General features: G+C 33.7%; 1 protein-coding gene and 1 long non-coding RNA gene across 2 annotated transcripts; both read right to left on the reverse strand.

The window, feature by feature from the left end:
* Positions 1–4,166: 4,166 nt before the first annotated feature.
* LOC147389592 (uncharacterized) lies at positions 4,167–12,753 on the reverse strand. Its single transcript, XR_015170390.1, has 3 exons — positions 12,657–12,753; positions 8,474–8,564; positions 4,167–5,597 (listed from the first exon to the last, which is right to left on the reverse strand). It is a non-coding gene; the product is annotated as an uncharacterized LOC147389592 (long non-coding RNA).
* A 965-nt stretch (positions 12,754–13,718) lies between these two features.
* Positions 13,719–15,461, reverse strand: LOC147389593 (leucoanthocyanidin dioxygenase-like). Its single transcript, XM_086419926.1, has 2 exons — positions 14,708–15,461; positions 13,719–14,531 (listed from the first exon to the last, which is right to left on the reverse strand). Exons 1-2 carry the CDS (start codon positions 15,415–15,417, stop codon positions 13,967–13,969), a joined length of 1,275 nt encoding a protein of 424 aa, XP_086276052.1. The 5' UTR covers positions 15,418–15,461; the 3' UTR covers positions 13,719–13,966.
* Positions 15,462–16,378: the final 917 nt, after the last annotated feature.

Consider the following 16,378-nt stretch of genomic DNA (forward strand, 5'->3'; position numbering starts at 1 on the left):
TTTGTAATATTTAATTTACAAAAAATAAAAATTATTACTACTTGTACTTTCAAATTTTGTGATTACTCCACCAATCCAATCTATCATTATGTTTTTTATTTATTTATTGCTAAGTTTATTTTCAATAAAATTAATAAATAAGCGATAGTAAAAATTAAACTCAGGTCTATTGTATCATCGTCCACAAATACCAACTAAGCCAATGAGAATGATTTAGGTAATTAGGTTATAACGCGACTTGCATCATGTGTTGGATAATGATAGTTATCAAAAAGAGAAGATGAATGGATTTGATAGTATTTAAAAAAAAATTATTATGATCAAAGGGGTAAGTCTAATCATGCATTTTAGAAGGGAAAAGCCTAATATCAGCATTTTAATAGAGGTATTTCTAAAATACCCAAACTTTTATATGATTCAACCCTTTTTTTTTTTTTCTTGGTGGGGGGTTTAGTGGTTAACAGTTCACATCAGTAGATAAGAAAGGGTTCAAAGGGTATGAACCTAAGACCTTGAGGACAACCTCCATAAGGTCTTACCACTTAGTTAAGTGGTCCTTTTTTTTATATGATTCAACCTTACATTGATACTTTTTTTTTCATAAAAATTAATGTAAATCAGGTGATAGACTCACGATGATGCAGCACCAAACAATCCAACGCTTGCCACTATCATTAATTCATATTCTATGATTGACCTCGCATGAATACTTCTGCTAAAAACGAATATGACTCACAATTTCACGTAATAATATTCCTCATGACTTGATTCAACTGGTCCAAATGACTTTATGCCAGATTTTGATAGTCAGACCATGTGTGACTTGATCGATTGGTCAACATGACCATCCATGTGGCATTTTGATCTTATGCGCAAGTGTCAGTATATATCACTAAGAATCTGTAGTAAAAAAGAAAATAGAATAGAAGAATACATTTGTAAAGTGAGATAAAAAGCTCTAAAAGATAAAGGTACATTTAATCAGCAATGGTGGGCCTACCTTACTACTATTTCATGGATTTAGTAACCTCAAAAAAATCTTCCAAAGTGGGACATATCTGTGGATGAAATGAAACCAACTCGAAAGGAGCCAAACCACAATGATAACTAAGAACGGAAGAGGACAAAATAAAACTAGATTCCCATATCTCTTATAATCTAATTAGTCTATGGTTGGTCTTACCTATGCCCGACATAAATTTCTCTTTAGACCCCCCTTTTGAAGAGACTTACCACTTCAACCTTAACCAAAGCCAAATGTGGAATATTTGCCCATTCATCTAGATCTATAATTGGTAGTTAATATATGAGGTATAAATACAAAGGTACCTCAGATGTACACATGTCACCTCAAAATGTCATCTAAGAATATATAGTAACGAGACTCGGATTAGAGATCCCGAGCTGGAATCCCACCTCCCCAAATGGTCTTGCGGGCATGCCAGAAAGGAGGAAGACATGATTTAGTCTGCGGATCATCTCAAAGGGAAAATAAAGAATGCAAAATGTTTTTAGTCGGTGGAACAACTTCAAATGCATGATATGTAAAGATGAGTGAGCATGATCCCAAGAATCATGAGATCATTATTACAAAAAGCATAATTGGAAGTAAAAAAAAAATGTTAGTTCCTAACTGACTCTTGGGCACCATGATGCCCCATTTAAATTCAACATAGTTTAAATCAACAAAGCACGTACAGAAAAATAAAGATGAACATAGAGGCTGTCATTCGAAACTTGTAAAAGAAAATATCTATATATAATTGAAACTTTACCAAATCTCTTAAAAGCTGGGACGTGATCTTCAAAAAATCAAAAATTTTGCATGTAATACATATATAATTCACAAACGGGCCAACACTGGTAGGATTGATGGACCAACAAATTTGACAGACTTCACTGATAAAGCGAAACAAATATACGTTAATCCATAAAGAGTTAGATCTATGCATCATAAAGTAAGGATTGCTCAACAATCGAAACAATCAGAATCATCTAAGGGGTTGGGGTCAATCAAGCATTATAGACCTCAAATACATAATATATGTTGGGCATCTTTTACTAGTGGTGGGTTGTCAGTGCCATGCACATAACTGTGGAGAGAGTGAGTCTTTCCACAAGACCAGTTTCCATGACATTGATAGACCCAACAAGTTTGGATCTCTTACAGATATATATAGAAAGTGAAGTAACTTTAAGGACAGAGTTAGCTGATTATGTCCTTATCAAAAGATCTACAATGGTGTCATTGAGTTTGGTGTTTTGGATGTTGTGACTATTGAGGGGATGTTGGTGGGTCTGGGTGGTGTTAGTTTTTTATGAGATAATGGGGAGCAGAAATAATCCCAGTTGATTTAGGTACTAGATGTGAGGGGAAAGAAGGTTGGATGGAAGTGGACTCAAAAGGGTTTTTTGTGTAAAAAAAGGGGAACAAATTGGTATGACAAGTAAGAGAGATCATAACACATCATATCTTAAAAGCAGAAAAGGTTAAAAGATGTAATTGATAATGGTTGGTAGCCTAAACACGACAAAATAATGTCTCTACCCTATACAGTTATCTTAAGCTGAGTGCGTGCTACGCCAAGATGGCACTTAGTTGGGGGAGGGGTGGACTCAACAAACCCCACAATGGAGGAATGCTGGTGGAAGTGTACAGGTGGTTTGCCAATATTTCTTTTTCTACACTTTTATGTTTAAAGAAAGAAATTAAGTAAAGCTTTAAATATTGTAATAGTCCACCTAGCACATCAAGCGTAGTTCAGACAATTGTTAGCAAGTTCACGAACCACAAACACATAGCAAACTTTACAAAGATTTGGTGGGATTCAAATATTCTCGGACCAGGAATATTGTTCACAAATTAAATGAATATTACATACAATATTTATCAATTTTAAAATAATAATAATAATAACTCACAATCTTGTAAATGTATCCGTTATTATTACTTTTTTTCCAATTCTGATCGCCAACTTAAAAGAAACGTGCAAGTTGAAGATTCTAAAAGAGTGTGAGGAAGGTCAAAAAGGACGTGAATTAAGGATATGAACACACTTGAATTAAAAGAAAACATGTATTAAGAGAAAAATTGCATAGAGTAATAAGATTCGTTCAAATGTGATTCCAAAATCTTAGAGAAGGCTGATGATGAATTAGGAGGCAGATCTTTTCTTTAGAGTGGCCACCTTCCCCGCTCATTACTCTTTTTAATAATATTCTTGCTTTGCCTATCAAAAACTTATTGGCTCAGTAGATCTCCAAAGGTAGCATTCATTTTGATATAATGATAGTCTGCTCTTAATTGCACTTCTATGCACTACTAATCTACATTTGGTTCTACTTGTTTTGACCCTTTAAAGCATATCATAGACTAACAATTAATACAGTCTTAGTGTTTATAGGTTTTATTTTTGAAGTTAGTGAACACTTCAATTAATCATCAAGATGCGAAGTTCTTTTTTTTATGTCTTTCCTTTTTCTTTTTTTTTTCCCCGGCTAGATGACCTAGTCACCAAGTCGGGGTTTAGGAATAAGTTGGCAAGAGGAAAATTCGGTAAAATCGGGAAACATAAGAAAAAAGTCGGGAAAATTTTGATTTAGGCTAGGACTATGCAATCGTTCCTACTAGTGGGTGTTTTCATATTAAACCATCAGGTTTCATTTTTAAACTATAATGATAAATCAAGAATTCTAATGTTGATATCATTTATGCATCCATCCATGACTACAACAAGTAACCACGTATTCAAGGTCTATACTATTCAAAATATAAAAAAGGCTACAATCATGTGTTGAAATTAGGATTCATTAACACATCAAAAACATCAAATCAATATCATTCTCACTTGCATTCTCTTGTTATTTTAAGCATTATTCATGATTTACTTGTGAAGTTCATAAAAGTCACGTATTATTAAAAAAAGTTGCGATTAAATTAGTGAAGGAAAAAAGTCAATGTGTTAATCCTCTTAACCCTCTAACTTGCTCTCACATCTCATTCCTTTCAATGGCTTTGATCTCCTCATCCTTTCTCACCGATTTAATTGTGAAGTTCATAAGAGTCATGTATTATTAAAATAAGTGGTGATTAAATTAGTGAAGGAAAAAAGTCATGTTTTAATCGCGACTCTTTCAATAAGTCGGAGACTTTGGTGACTATGTAGATGCATGCACGTGCACCATTTTTTTTCATTCATATTTCAGGTTTCCACCTGTATGCACTATCCCAAACATAGAGTTGGCTAATTCAACATGTTATCTATGAATTAGAGTTTTCAATACAGATAAGGTTCTGCCCCCCAAGACATCCATCATTTAGAATTCACATTCCTGAATGAGAACATTAAAATTTAGTTCCTTCCTTCAGATTACTCAGATCATACCTTTCTAACGTCAACTAACAAGAAGCAAGAGACCAGTGATTCATGAAGTAAAACAATTCAATTTAGTCTAATCCGAAGTGTCTTGGTACGATAAGACCAATAATAGATCATAATGCATAAGTTGTGAAATAGAAACCAATTTCTTCCCAACCTTCTTGTCCTTGTTTCAGTATATAATGATTGAGAGCCAAGCCAACACAGCCCTTCGAATTGAAAAAATTAACCATTCCATCACCTTTTTTAACAGGCAAAAGGCATTAGTGGTCAATAATTTGTGGCAAACCATACCAACTTATCAGGCTGACACCTTAAAATTGAAACAAATTAGGCATAGTGAAATATGGCATCCTAGTAAACAAGAGTATTAATCGTTTTCTAAGCCTTTTGCACGTCTGACATGAAAAATGTCACCCTCCAAGGAGAATTAGTGGAGGATGTTGGTATGTATAGGCAGTTGGGTGGTCGACTCGCTATCCATCCATCTCTCACCAAGGTATTTCTCATGTTGTGGTTTTAGTAATGATCAGGGAGACGATTTATTTACAAAGGCTTTTTCAAGGAATCATTTTCATCATTTAGTGCCCATGCATGGCATGATTCATATATATGCTCCAGCTTGAAAGGGGGTGTCAGAAATATAAATAATATGGTGGCAACCATATCTTTTTAGCATATAAGTGAGGGGCTCTTAAATAGTATACACTATAAGGGTTGGTCCAGAGACTTCACTAGAGTGACTAATTCACTCTTTCCTAAATTTCATTTTTATCTTTCTATAGTTTTCATTCTATTCTAGGAACTAGGATTTTTATTTATGATCCATATTCTAATAGGTAGAACATGAGAAAAATATCAAATGCATCGAAAAACTTAAGACCATGTCGACAAGGTTATGGGACCCTACATAGATTTTGGACAATTATGAGTACCTGTTTCAACATATAAACCAAAAATAACAATGCTGTAAAGATGAGAAACAGACTTCCATACAACGGTTTCGCTTTCTCCCGTGATATTAGGTCTGGATGACCATGTCCAAAATCTTTTACCGTGGTACACCTTTTGCAATTGAATCCAACATGATGTACTTCTCAACTATGGTAGACAGCTTCAATAGTTGTTCTATAGATACTGGGTATGGCTCCTACGCTATCCACTAAAATAGGTTTTGTATAAACACCCATGAAAGCTGGTATGGCACCAAATATAATCCTGAAATTTGAAATCAAAACATGAAATTCATTATCAATAAGTTGAAGAAACACACACACACACAGATGATACAATGATTTGTGTGACATTAAAAAGTAACTTGTAAGTTGCAAGTCCTACTAAAAACAAACTAAAGGCTAGTGTCACCGACAACTCTATATTGGGCTGTTCATGGAGAGAGAACCATGAAGCTAGAAAAGAGGAGGAGCTCTAATATCTGGTTTATAGTCATGGGAATTCTCTTGGAAGTGACTTGTTACTGCAGAACGTCTCCAAGACTACAGAACAAAGGCTATGCAATGTCACAATCATGCGTGTTTTGATAAGTCCATTTTTCTAATATGTTGTGTAATTAAAAAAATAATAGTTTGATTCAAATCAGTCAAACTAGCTGACTGTTGGGATTTATTTCCCAAGACTGTGAAGCTCTTTTTGTGTTAGCAAATATCTTTTTTAACGAGAGTAGGCTCTCTTGTTCTATCAAGACGCACTATTGCAATTAAATATTAATCATGAATTTTTTTTATTGGTGTGTGGATTTCTGAATAAACAAATAGCAATCAAAGTTAATCTTTTTCTAACCCTATTTCCAAATAACAAATAGTCCCTGTTTCCCATCTTGGCTTCCTTTTTTTTTTTTCCAATTTTAATAAATAAGGGCATCCATGATTCTCTCAGGTTCTGTTTGCTAGAAACAAGGCGAAGTTTGCTATTATTTTTATTGGGAGAATCATGAGCAAATAGTCATTGCTTATAATTACTTTTTTTTGTTAATATATGCTGCATGTGAAAATTATTTTCTAACAAACGATACCACAAAAATATTTATAGAATTTAGCTCTTAGAAGGATGCCCTGTTGTTTTTGTATTGCAACTAACAAAAAAAGTATATAGAGAGAATTTATGACTTTTTTGCAATTCTAAGAATGCATAAATGCACTCCATTAAAAGAGAAATGTAACGCCATAAAATTTTATTACGTATATCGAAGAATTAAATCAACTATATTGACCTGTTTTCTTATTTAGTTTAGAATAAAAATATTAAAATAAATTGTAACATTATTGATCTAAAAAATAAGGATTTGCTAGAAGAAGAATTTGACAAATGAAATGTACAATTCGAAAAACCTTACCATTATTATGATTAGAGAATCAGAATATTTAGTCAAAATAGATAAAACTCAAAATTTTATAGAAAATTCTTTTAGTCAAATGAATGTTATCATTAAATTAAAAAATATCGAAAAATATAGTTTAGACTGTCAGCATGCTTAAATCCGAATTTAGTAGGATAAGTTACAAAAATATTAATTTTATTAAGAGAACTTAGAGCTTAAAAGTTATTTTGATCAATAGAGAAAAATCAATGAGGAATTTTGAAAATCTGATGTATAATTCGAAATTGGTCTAATGTAACGAACATAACGGAAAAAAGAAAAATATATGAAAAAAAAAATATATTATTTAATTATTTTTTATATTATTAAAATATTAAAATAAATTATTTTTATAAAATTGGGTTTAAGTTTAATTATTTATATAAGAGGGATTTATTTAAAATTATTGAAGTATTAAAGAGGTGAGGTGTAATTAATATAAATATAAATATTATTATATTATATTATATATTATCATATTATATAATATAATATAAGTTATAAATGTGTTAACAGATTAAATACTCAGGTGTATTCATTTTATATATTATAATATAATATAATATATTATAATATAAGTTGATGTTCATTCATACTGCGAGAGAAACAGAAACAAAGACGAGTGGGTTTTAATACTGGGTTCGTGTACGTTACCTTCAATTGATATTTAAACATGTTTCGGACGTGAATTAAGATCCAACACTAAAGAATAAAATACCCACGACGTCGAGAACTACTTAGTCACCGAAATATTTCATCGAATTGTTGAGAAAATTAGCTAGAAAAATCATTTTTATATCGTAGGGTCGCATAAAACCCAACTACAAAGGTAGGAAATTTATAATTTCAAATTCGAGTTTTCAATGAAATCTGTTTTATTTCAATTTTGATAATTTGTTCAAATTTATTATGATTTAAATTTAAAATTCATGTACCGAATTGTAGAATAATTTTTTTATATCTTTTCTCTGATATTTTAATATTGTAAAATAAAAATAAATGAATTTGGGTGTGTAACCAAATAATTAATTTGTTTAACAAATTGATTTTCATAGTAATTTTCGTAGAAAGTGTTCATTTTAAAAATTGTTAAGACGTTCTGTTTTGAAAATGTATTTTCATTGGAAAATAATCTTAAAAAATGATGAAATGTTAAAATTTAAATTTGAAATCGAGAATGAAAGTCTCGATTATTCAGAATCAAAAATGGGATTCTCGATTGATTGGAATTGAGAATAGGATTGTCGGTTGTATGTGTTTATGTTGAGAAATTTCTAGATTTAGAGTGCTTTTGAGCATTGTGTGATAGAGCATGGATACAATTAGGATGGTAACCGTGGGACGGTGTACTTACATGTTTACCACTTTCGATATACTATTGCATATTTATAATTCTAGAGTACCTAAGAATGTCATCACACTTGCAAATTTATATATATATATATATATATATATATATATATATATATATATATTTTGTTATCTATTAAAGGGATAATGAATGCCTATAAGATTAATCGATAATTCTTTCCGGAAGCAACTAATTAGTTTAGGATCATAGGGGTTTGATATTCTTTCCGGTAGTATGGGATACCACTTGAGAATACTATTGTACGTACTATTCGGGAAATTCATATATTACATTTATTGGAAAACAACAAATTATAATGTAAAGATGATTTGTAAATGACTAGATTGATTGAGGACAGATGCATACCATAGAGATACGATGAAGCTGGCTTGTCATATGATTATTTACAATCTACAGTAGTCAAATGATTAATCTCCGTTATAGATCAACGGCCAACCTGAGCCAGAAAACACGATCAACAAATTATGGTAAATTGTCAGATCGACCATAAAAACAGGAAAAAATAATGAGTTTCACACTGATTAAGTATTAGAGCATCAATATATAGATCGATACTTTTGTATCGATCGTGTGCCTCATCATTCTTATCAAATAAACCACCACGATTGATATTCTTATGACATGTTTATGTTTTTATATTTTATTATGAGATGGAAATATTTCGTTATTGTTTTATTAAAGATTAGTTTGTTTAGATTATTATTCATTTTTGTTTACTTATTTAAAAATTTGTATTATTTGTAATAAAACTAACTTGTTTATCCATTCATATTAGGACTATTAATTTGAAATTTGAATTTACTATTAAGTAACCTCCCTGTTACTCACTCTACCTACAAAACATTACAGACATCCCAACTACCAAGATGCTTATTCCAAATGGGGAGCATTATTTAGAAGGATCATACGATCAGGATAATGCACACTACTTTTTTTTTTTTTAGAGTAATGCACACTACTTTTTTTATATGTGAGCTAATATTAGAGTTTAGTGAAACTATTTTGTATATTTTTGGACTTGTATATATTAGCATCACGTATGTTGTGTCTTCTTATAGGTATAGGTCTAGAGAATGAGAATTAGTGTTTATGATGTGGATATTTATCAATTGATGTGGGATGTGGAGTTGAAGTATGTAACACTTTTGGGTTGTACTTATAATTATATTTTTTTTAGAAATAATATATATATTCAATATGATATGGTGATTGGAATGCAATTGGATATATAGATTTTGATTATACAGGTATGTCTATATAGGTGACAATTTTTCATAAGTCTAATTTTTAGAGGAAACTATGTCGAAATTATTTGGAAGAAATTCATATCGTATTTAAGTTTTGAAGATCTTGATTTTTATTTTTTTACTCCACCTTTGAAATTTGGGAAAATCTAGATCCTAAAATCGGGGGCGTGACAAGAAATTTGTAGCACAAAATAGTATAAAAGATTAGCCACATTGTAGATGCTCATCTCACATGTTGGGTCTTGGAACTGGGATCATCTTGAAGTTTCTCCTAATAGATTCATAGCTCACTTGTTTTGACACATTGCAAAGCACCTTCGAGGTTGTGGGTCCAAGTCCAGCTTACCCATCAAAATGAAATAAAATAAAACAAAAATTATTTAATGCACAAAGTTTGTTGTGAGCGGCGAATATCTGCTTAGTGTGTCTTGCACAAAATTCACTATGTGACACAATGATTATTGAGGTGAAATAAAGTACTATGATATTCATGATCCATACAGAGAGCAATTTGCTTGTGAACTATGGCATGAAATTCCACATCATATTTAGAGAACAAGTATTTGTATCATTCAGGTAATGTTTGGTAATCTGGTTTTTGTTTCTGTTAGTGTGTAAGATATGAATAGAAAGGGAAAAAAACAAATGTATTGTTTTCCCCTGAAAATGTGCCATATCTAGTGAGTGTAGAGATTTAATTTTTAAAGACCTCAAGCAGGGTTGACTACGTAGTCTCTTCATTTGTTGTCTTTTTATTTTTTTTAATTGCTCTCTCCTCAAGCTATTCTCATTAACCTTCTAGTTTTGTACTTTCTTCCTTTTTTCAGTCTAATAAATCATTTATCTAGCATAAAAACATAGCCAACCCCAAAAACTTTGGGATAAGACGCTTTGTTGTTGTTATTTAACACCAACTAGAGTTTGGCTAATTCGGGTTTCTTAAGCAGGAAAAAAGCAATTGCTTTGCTCAAAGACCTTTTAAGCATTGCTAGTTGGGTGCACACCATTTATGCTAATAAAGCCACTTACCAAGTCCTGTTATAGCGGGCGGCATATAACACCCTCAATCCATATAGATAGTCAGATCAATCGATACCAGCCACGTGCTTACTTCGTCCTGGGGGCAGGGGAAGTTACCTAAATGGAGAATAATTGATGAGCAGGCGTATGCAACCTCGTAGAACAGAAGGAGCCCTCCGATAGTTACTTAAAGTGAAGAAAAAGATGAAAAATATGAACAGTACATATGTAGTTCTATGATATTCCTGGGTACCCCTACTTGGCTACTGGTTTTGGGGCCAGACAGTGGATGATGACGGTATGAGGAGCTTGGGATGCATCTAGAGTAAATAAAGACCCCAGATAGTACTAATTGTTCCAATCTCATATACTTTCTTCAACTTATTGGTATGGGTTTCGATTTATGTACAAAAACTTCATACACTACGAGTTAAGCTCTGGATGATTGGGACTGTGTTTTAGTTACTGGAAGCAGTTCTATGTTGGAAGTGAAGCGTCGTCAAAAACTAGAAATTATATTTTATGACTGGAAGTATGGGTGGCATGTTGGGTAGAAGATTTCTGCTACTAGGGTTTGTGTTGTTATTCACGTTGCATTCTTTTAGAATGTGAATGATACTTACCTAAAAAAGTGCGAAAACGATATACTAATGCTGATTGTTAACCAGCTAACTACCCAAAAAATCGATCTGTTGGAGAGGAGAACTATGAATATAAGAGGGTCACGGGGCTTAACTGGGATATGACACCCAATAGTGGAGGAAAATATATACTCAACACTCCCCCACGCCCATAAGGGTGGAAAGAATTGAACCCGTGACCTAATACCATGTTAACCAACCAACTACTCCAAAAGATTGATCTGTTGGAGAGGGGGAGAACTATGAATATAAGCAGGTCACAGGGCTTAAATGGGTTATGACACAACCAACTACCCTAAAACCCACCTTGATCCTGGATCTTTTCCTTTTTTCTTTGTCTTAAATCTTCAAATGTGATTTTTTTAGAAAAAAGAGAAGAAAGAGTGAGAGTATAAGAGAGAGCATGAGAGTGTGAGAAAGAGGAGAGCTTCTTGAGAGAGGATTTGGTTAGAGTTTAAGGTGTAGAAGGGGGCTTTAAAAAATGGGATTTTCTCAAAGGAAAAGTCCCCTTTTATAGAGTTTTGTGAGCATTTTGGGGGTTAAAAGGGTCCAACCCTAAAAACAAAAGGAAAAACATGGGATTTCCATGTACTTTCTCTTTGGACTTTTCAAGCTTTTCAAGGGTAAAGGAGGAAAAATTTTATGAGCCCCTTGAGCCATGCTACTTTGCCAAGTCCGCAATGTGGTCCAACCTTGGTGGTGGAGAAAAGGCAAAAAAATGGCTTGGGAGTATAAATGGAAGAATGACATGTCAAAAGGTGAGTTTTGGGTCTTTAGTGTAAATATCTCAAAAAGTAGGAGTAAAAAGATAGAGAAGAAGATGTTGTAGGAAAGAGCATGAATAAGAGAATGTCATTGTAAATGTGAGCTTTGGATCTTCGGTAAATATCTCAAAAAGTATGGGCAATAGCATAAATTCTAAATAAGCCCTTTAAATGAGATACATGTGTCCACAAAGGACAATTATATATACTTGGTTCTTTTTACCTTTTGAGGACAAGACAGTCCAACCACATTATATGTTTTTCTTTTGACTTTATTTTCAAAAAAGGGTAAAGTTGGAATTTCTCATGGGTGTTAACCCACTAATGGGCTTTGAGGATTAGTGTCCTTTTTTGAAGAAAGATGTGAGATCCATGGGCTTTGGACTTCAATCTTGGAGATGGACTTAGACTCGGAATCCTCCAAATTGAACATGGGCTTTGGATATTTGGGAGCTATGAGGGTTTGCCAAGTGGCAAGTAAAATGATAGAATGTCAAATGGCTCCTTTGGGAGATCCATGGGTGGTCTCTTGTGCTCTTATTTTGAACATGAGCTAGGAATCCTTCAATATTGGGCTTTACCCCATAATCAATCTTTTGGAATTTGGGTATCGAAACTCTAAACAATGCATTCTTAAAGTAGCAATAAACTCATAAATTTTCTCTAGTTAGTCGCAATTCAGAAGTAACAGGGCATCTTTCTAAGAGCTAACTAAACTTTCAAATGCAATAATATTTCTGCAGTATCGTTTGTTAAGACAATAATATTTCAAATGCAGCATAAATCAACAAAAACAAAAACAAAATTTAAATATACGCAATGAATATTTACAAAAATCAGCAGCCAAATGAGTTACCAAGAATTTTTCCACCACCGCTCTCCGCTCTCCGCTCTCCGCTTCGATTTCTGTATCATCTGCATTTGTTTTCTATCCAAAAACCTAACAAAATTTGGGATTTAGAAAGAAAATAATTTAATAAATACCACATTTTCCACAAAACATCAATTATTGCAAATTAAAATGCCGAAAACATCAAAATAGAAATCCGAGAGAAGAAAAATGTCAGAAAACACGTACTAGGTAGGATTCAGTTTCGAAGGTAATTCTCTTGTAGGAACACTTCAAGCTAGAAATAAACCAATATAAATTTCAATTGAAGACCAATCCAAGAAAAAATATATATTATAATCTTAAAAATTAAAAAATAAATAAACAGTAAAAACTAACAGAGACATTCTTGTGCAGACCACTCGTTCCGATCTTTTGTTGTTGTATCAGTTAAATGAGGAACCCTAGATGTTACAGAGAGAACCCGAAATCAAACGAACTGAGAGAGAGACGATCTCTGGTTCAGAACCACAGATGCGAGAGCTCCTCGCATAAAGAAGCTGGCGTCGAACTTGAACTCCATAAAGGTCCTAGCTTGGACTATGGACTATCTTCTTTGACTTTTGTCTTCTGTGAGAGACTAATAAAATGATTAAAATACCCCTGCTTTCAACGACTTGCCAAAAATCATATTGGATTCCAATCTATTCAGGTTCATCATCCCATATCCCCATCGATCATTGATAGAGTGAAGGGTTCCGTATCGTTTCATGAAATCTCTCTATTGATTCAAAATCGCGATGTAACGTGTATCCCCCATTATTCCAGTCATATTATCAAAAACCTTTGATTTTTCCATCCAAAATTATTTTATTTTCAATCACCCAAAAAACTTATCATGTTCTTGAGGTCACGGCAAGATTTTCTAATTTACGAACAAAATTTTGTTTTTGCTCTTGGTTGTTCCCATGTGGGCAAAATCTTAGCTCTGCCCCTATTGAATACTAGGATTAGAATTTTTTACCTTAGAGATCCATTGGAATTTGGAAATTATGAATTTAAAAAAAAAAAAAAAAAACAATTGATAAGTAGTTGAAAATGAGGGTATTTGCTCAGTTTATTTTAATTTCTTATGCAAGATTAATGTCATCAAGAGTGGTACATAATAAAGATTGAATATGGGGTTATCTCAAATATATACCAAAATCCTTAGGGATATCTCAAAATTACCCAAAAATTATTCCCCTTGATTACCACTTAAGCACAATATCTTATTATAGGTAGGTAAACTTAAAATAGAACATACAATCACAAACTCAGGACTTCATGCGTATAAATTATTTGGAGAGGAGAGTTTCTTGGGTTTTCTTGAAAAGCTTGTGTTGAATATGTTCAGCAAAAGTTCGAGGTGGGAAGAGTGCTGGCTCCGACTCAGTGACAAGCTCAGACAGAGGCCTGAGCAAAATGCTCTCTTTAGGTGGCTCACAGAAGACGGGCCACGATATCCTAACCTTCTCCTTGTTCACTAGTGCTCTATGAAGTATACTCTTGTACTTGCCATTGCTCAATATCTCTATGGTGTCCCCAATGTGCAAGATGATTGAATCGGGGACACATTTTGCTGTTACCCACTTGTCTTTATAGTGGACTTGCAAGCCAGGAACCATGTTGTGGAGTATGAAGGTGAGCGCGCTAATGTCGGTGTGGGCTTCAACCCCAAGTGCTAATTCTGGTAGAGGGCACTTAGGGTAGTAGTTAATCTTTAATTGCAATAATAACTCCTCCATGCCCCCAACTTCCGTTTCTAGCCTTCCTTCTTCCAATCCCAAACCAAGCGATAGTACTGACAATATCTTGGTCACTAGTACTCTTATTTGCCTTGCATACTCGCTCGTCACCTCACTACATTCGACATCATCACAAATCATCAAATTAATCAAATTTTACCAAATTAGCTATATGTATATATCCTCTAATGATTGCATATGATCTGTGGTGGTTGATCTAATAATATGTTCACAACAACAATTTAAAAGAAGATACAACAATATCAAAACTAAGTTAATTGATCAACTTACATGTAATCGCTAGGTATCTTAGGCCAAATTGACATGTCGCGCTTTTCTTCTGGAAATATGAGATGGAAGAAGTAGTCCTCCCATTCGAGTTGCCCGTTGGCGTTGTTGGCAAGCTTGCTCCCATACCCAGCGATTTTGCCCGAGGCCAGATCATTGGCATACTTCTCCTTCTCCTCGATAGGGAGTTCAAAGAAAGCTTCACCAACAGCCTTTAGTCGACGAATTAGATCATCAGGTATACCATGGTTCACTATATGCATTACACCCCACTCCATTGAAGCCGCCTTCAACTCCTCCCTACATTTCTCCCTCACCATCTCCTCCTCCGATTCGATACCCTTTAAATCGATAGTTGGTATCTGTGGACCCTCGTTATACTTCTTTTCCTCCTCGAACACATCATTGATGCTTTCGCGTTCTTCTTTCGAGCGTATGTACTCCTTAGGAATAGCTTGGATCCCACTACTTGCCAAGCTCTCTACCCTTGGTGAAATATCAACCTTCTTCGACTCCTCCCTACATTTCTCCGAATCGACACCATTTAAATCAATAACGGGTATCTGTGGAGCTTCGTTATATGTCTTCTCCTCCTCGAACACATCGTTGATGCTTTCGCGATCTTCTTTCCAGTCGTACTCCTTAGGGATAGCTTGGATCCCATTGCTTGCTAAGCTCTCTACCCTTGGTGTAACTTCTACTTGTGTTGCCATTACTACTACGCCTCTCTCTTAATTATTTCGTCTTGGTGCAATTGTTGGAGTTTAGGTCTAAAATTTAAAGAGAAGAAAATGGTGAGTAGGGTCGACGGTTGGCACGAGGGGAGGACTCAGCCGACGGTATGCTTTTCGCTCCAAACAAAACAAGAAAAATGCACGTTGTAGCAACCTGTCTTAACCTCCGCACTCCTTTTCTTTGGTCTTCGGCAGGAAAGGTAAAATTTGATGTACTATGAAATATCAAAAGCTTGATGCCAAGCTTTATATTTTGTTATGTACTTTGTGGGGGCACATGCATTTCAAACTCAGTCCTTCGTTTCGTCTCATATGAGCAAAACTGTTTAATTCGATTATAATTATTTATATTTACAAAATTATTATTTTTCAGGAAATATGATGATTAGAAGATGTTAAATCACAAGATCATATTTTTATTTAGAAAATAACTTTTTTTTTTTATCGAAATTTGCTGTGATTGACTTTAACTAATTTTATAAACTTGACCAATACTTCTAAACTGAATCATATTAGATCTTAGAGAGTCATTGTGAAGGACAATGCGCATTGGAAATCTCACTTGTTCACAAATGATATCAAGATGACTCATCTGAATTATCTATCTATGGACAATTTAAAAATCATGTTTACAGGTTGATTTCTGATGATTGATTTGATCATTTCTTATTACCCAACTTTAATAACTTTATAGAATATTTTTGTTTTGTTTTGAAAGTCGAGATTTAGAGAGCCCAATTAAATGGATAAACCCAGCAACCACAGTCATCAAACAAAAAAATAAAAACAATCGCCCATTGAAATGTAATTTTACCCATATGAATCGGCTTTCCAATTCCAGTGCCAGTTATACTTAAAAAACATTTTGGAGACCCAAATTGAAGTCGAAGTTGGGAAGGCTGCCTCCACATAAGAATTGAGGACACCATCTCTCTAACCA

This window comes from Akebia trifoliata, chromosome 12 (genome assembly GCF_017979445.1).
Source record: "Akebia trifoliata isolate Shusen 1 chromosome 12, ASM1797944v1, whole genome shotgun sequence".
Classification (NCBI taxonomy): Eukaryota; Viridiplantae; Streptophyta; class Magnoliopsida; order Ranunculales; family Lardizabalaceae; genus Akebia; species Akebia trifoliata.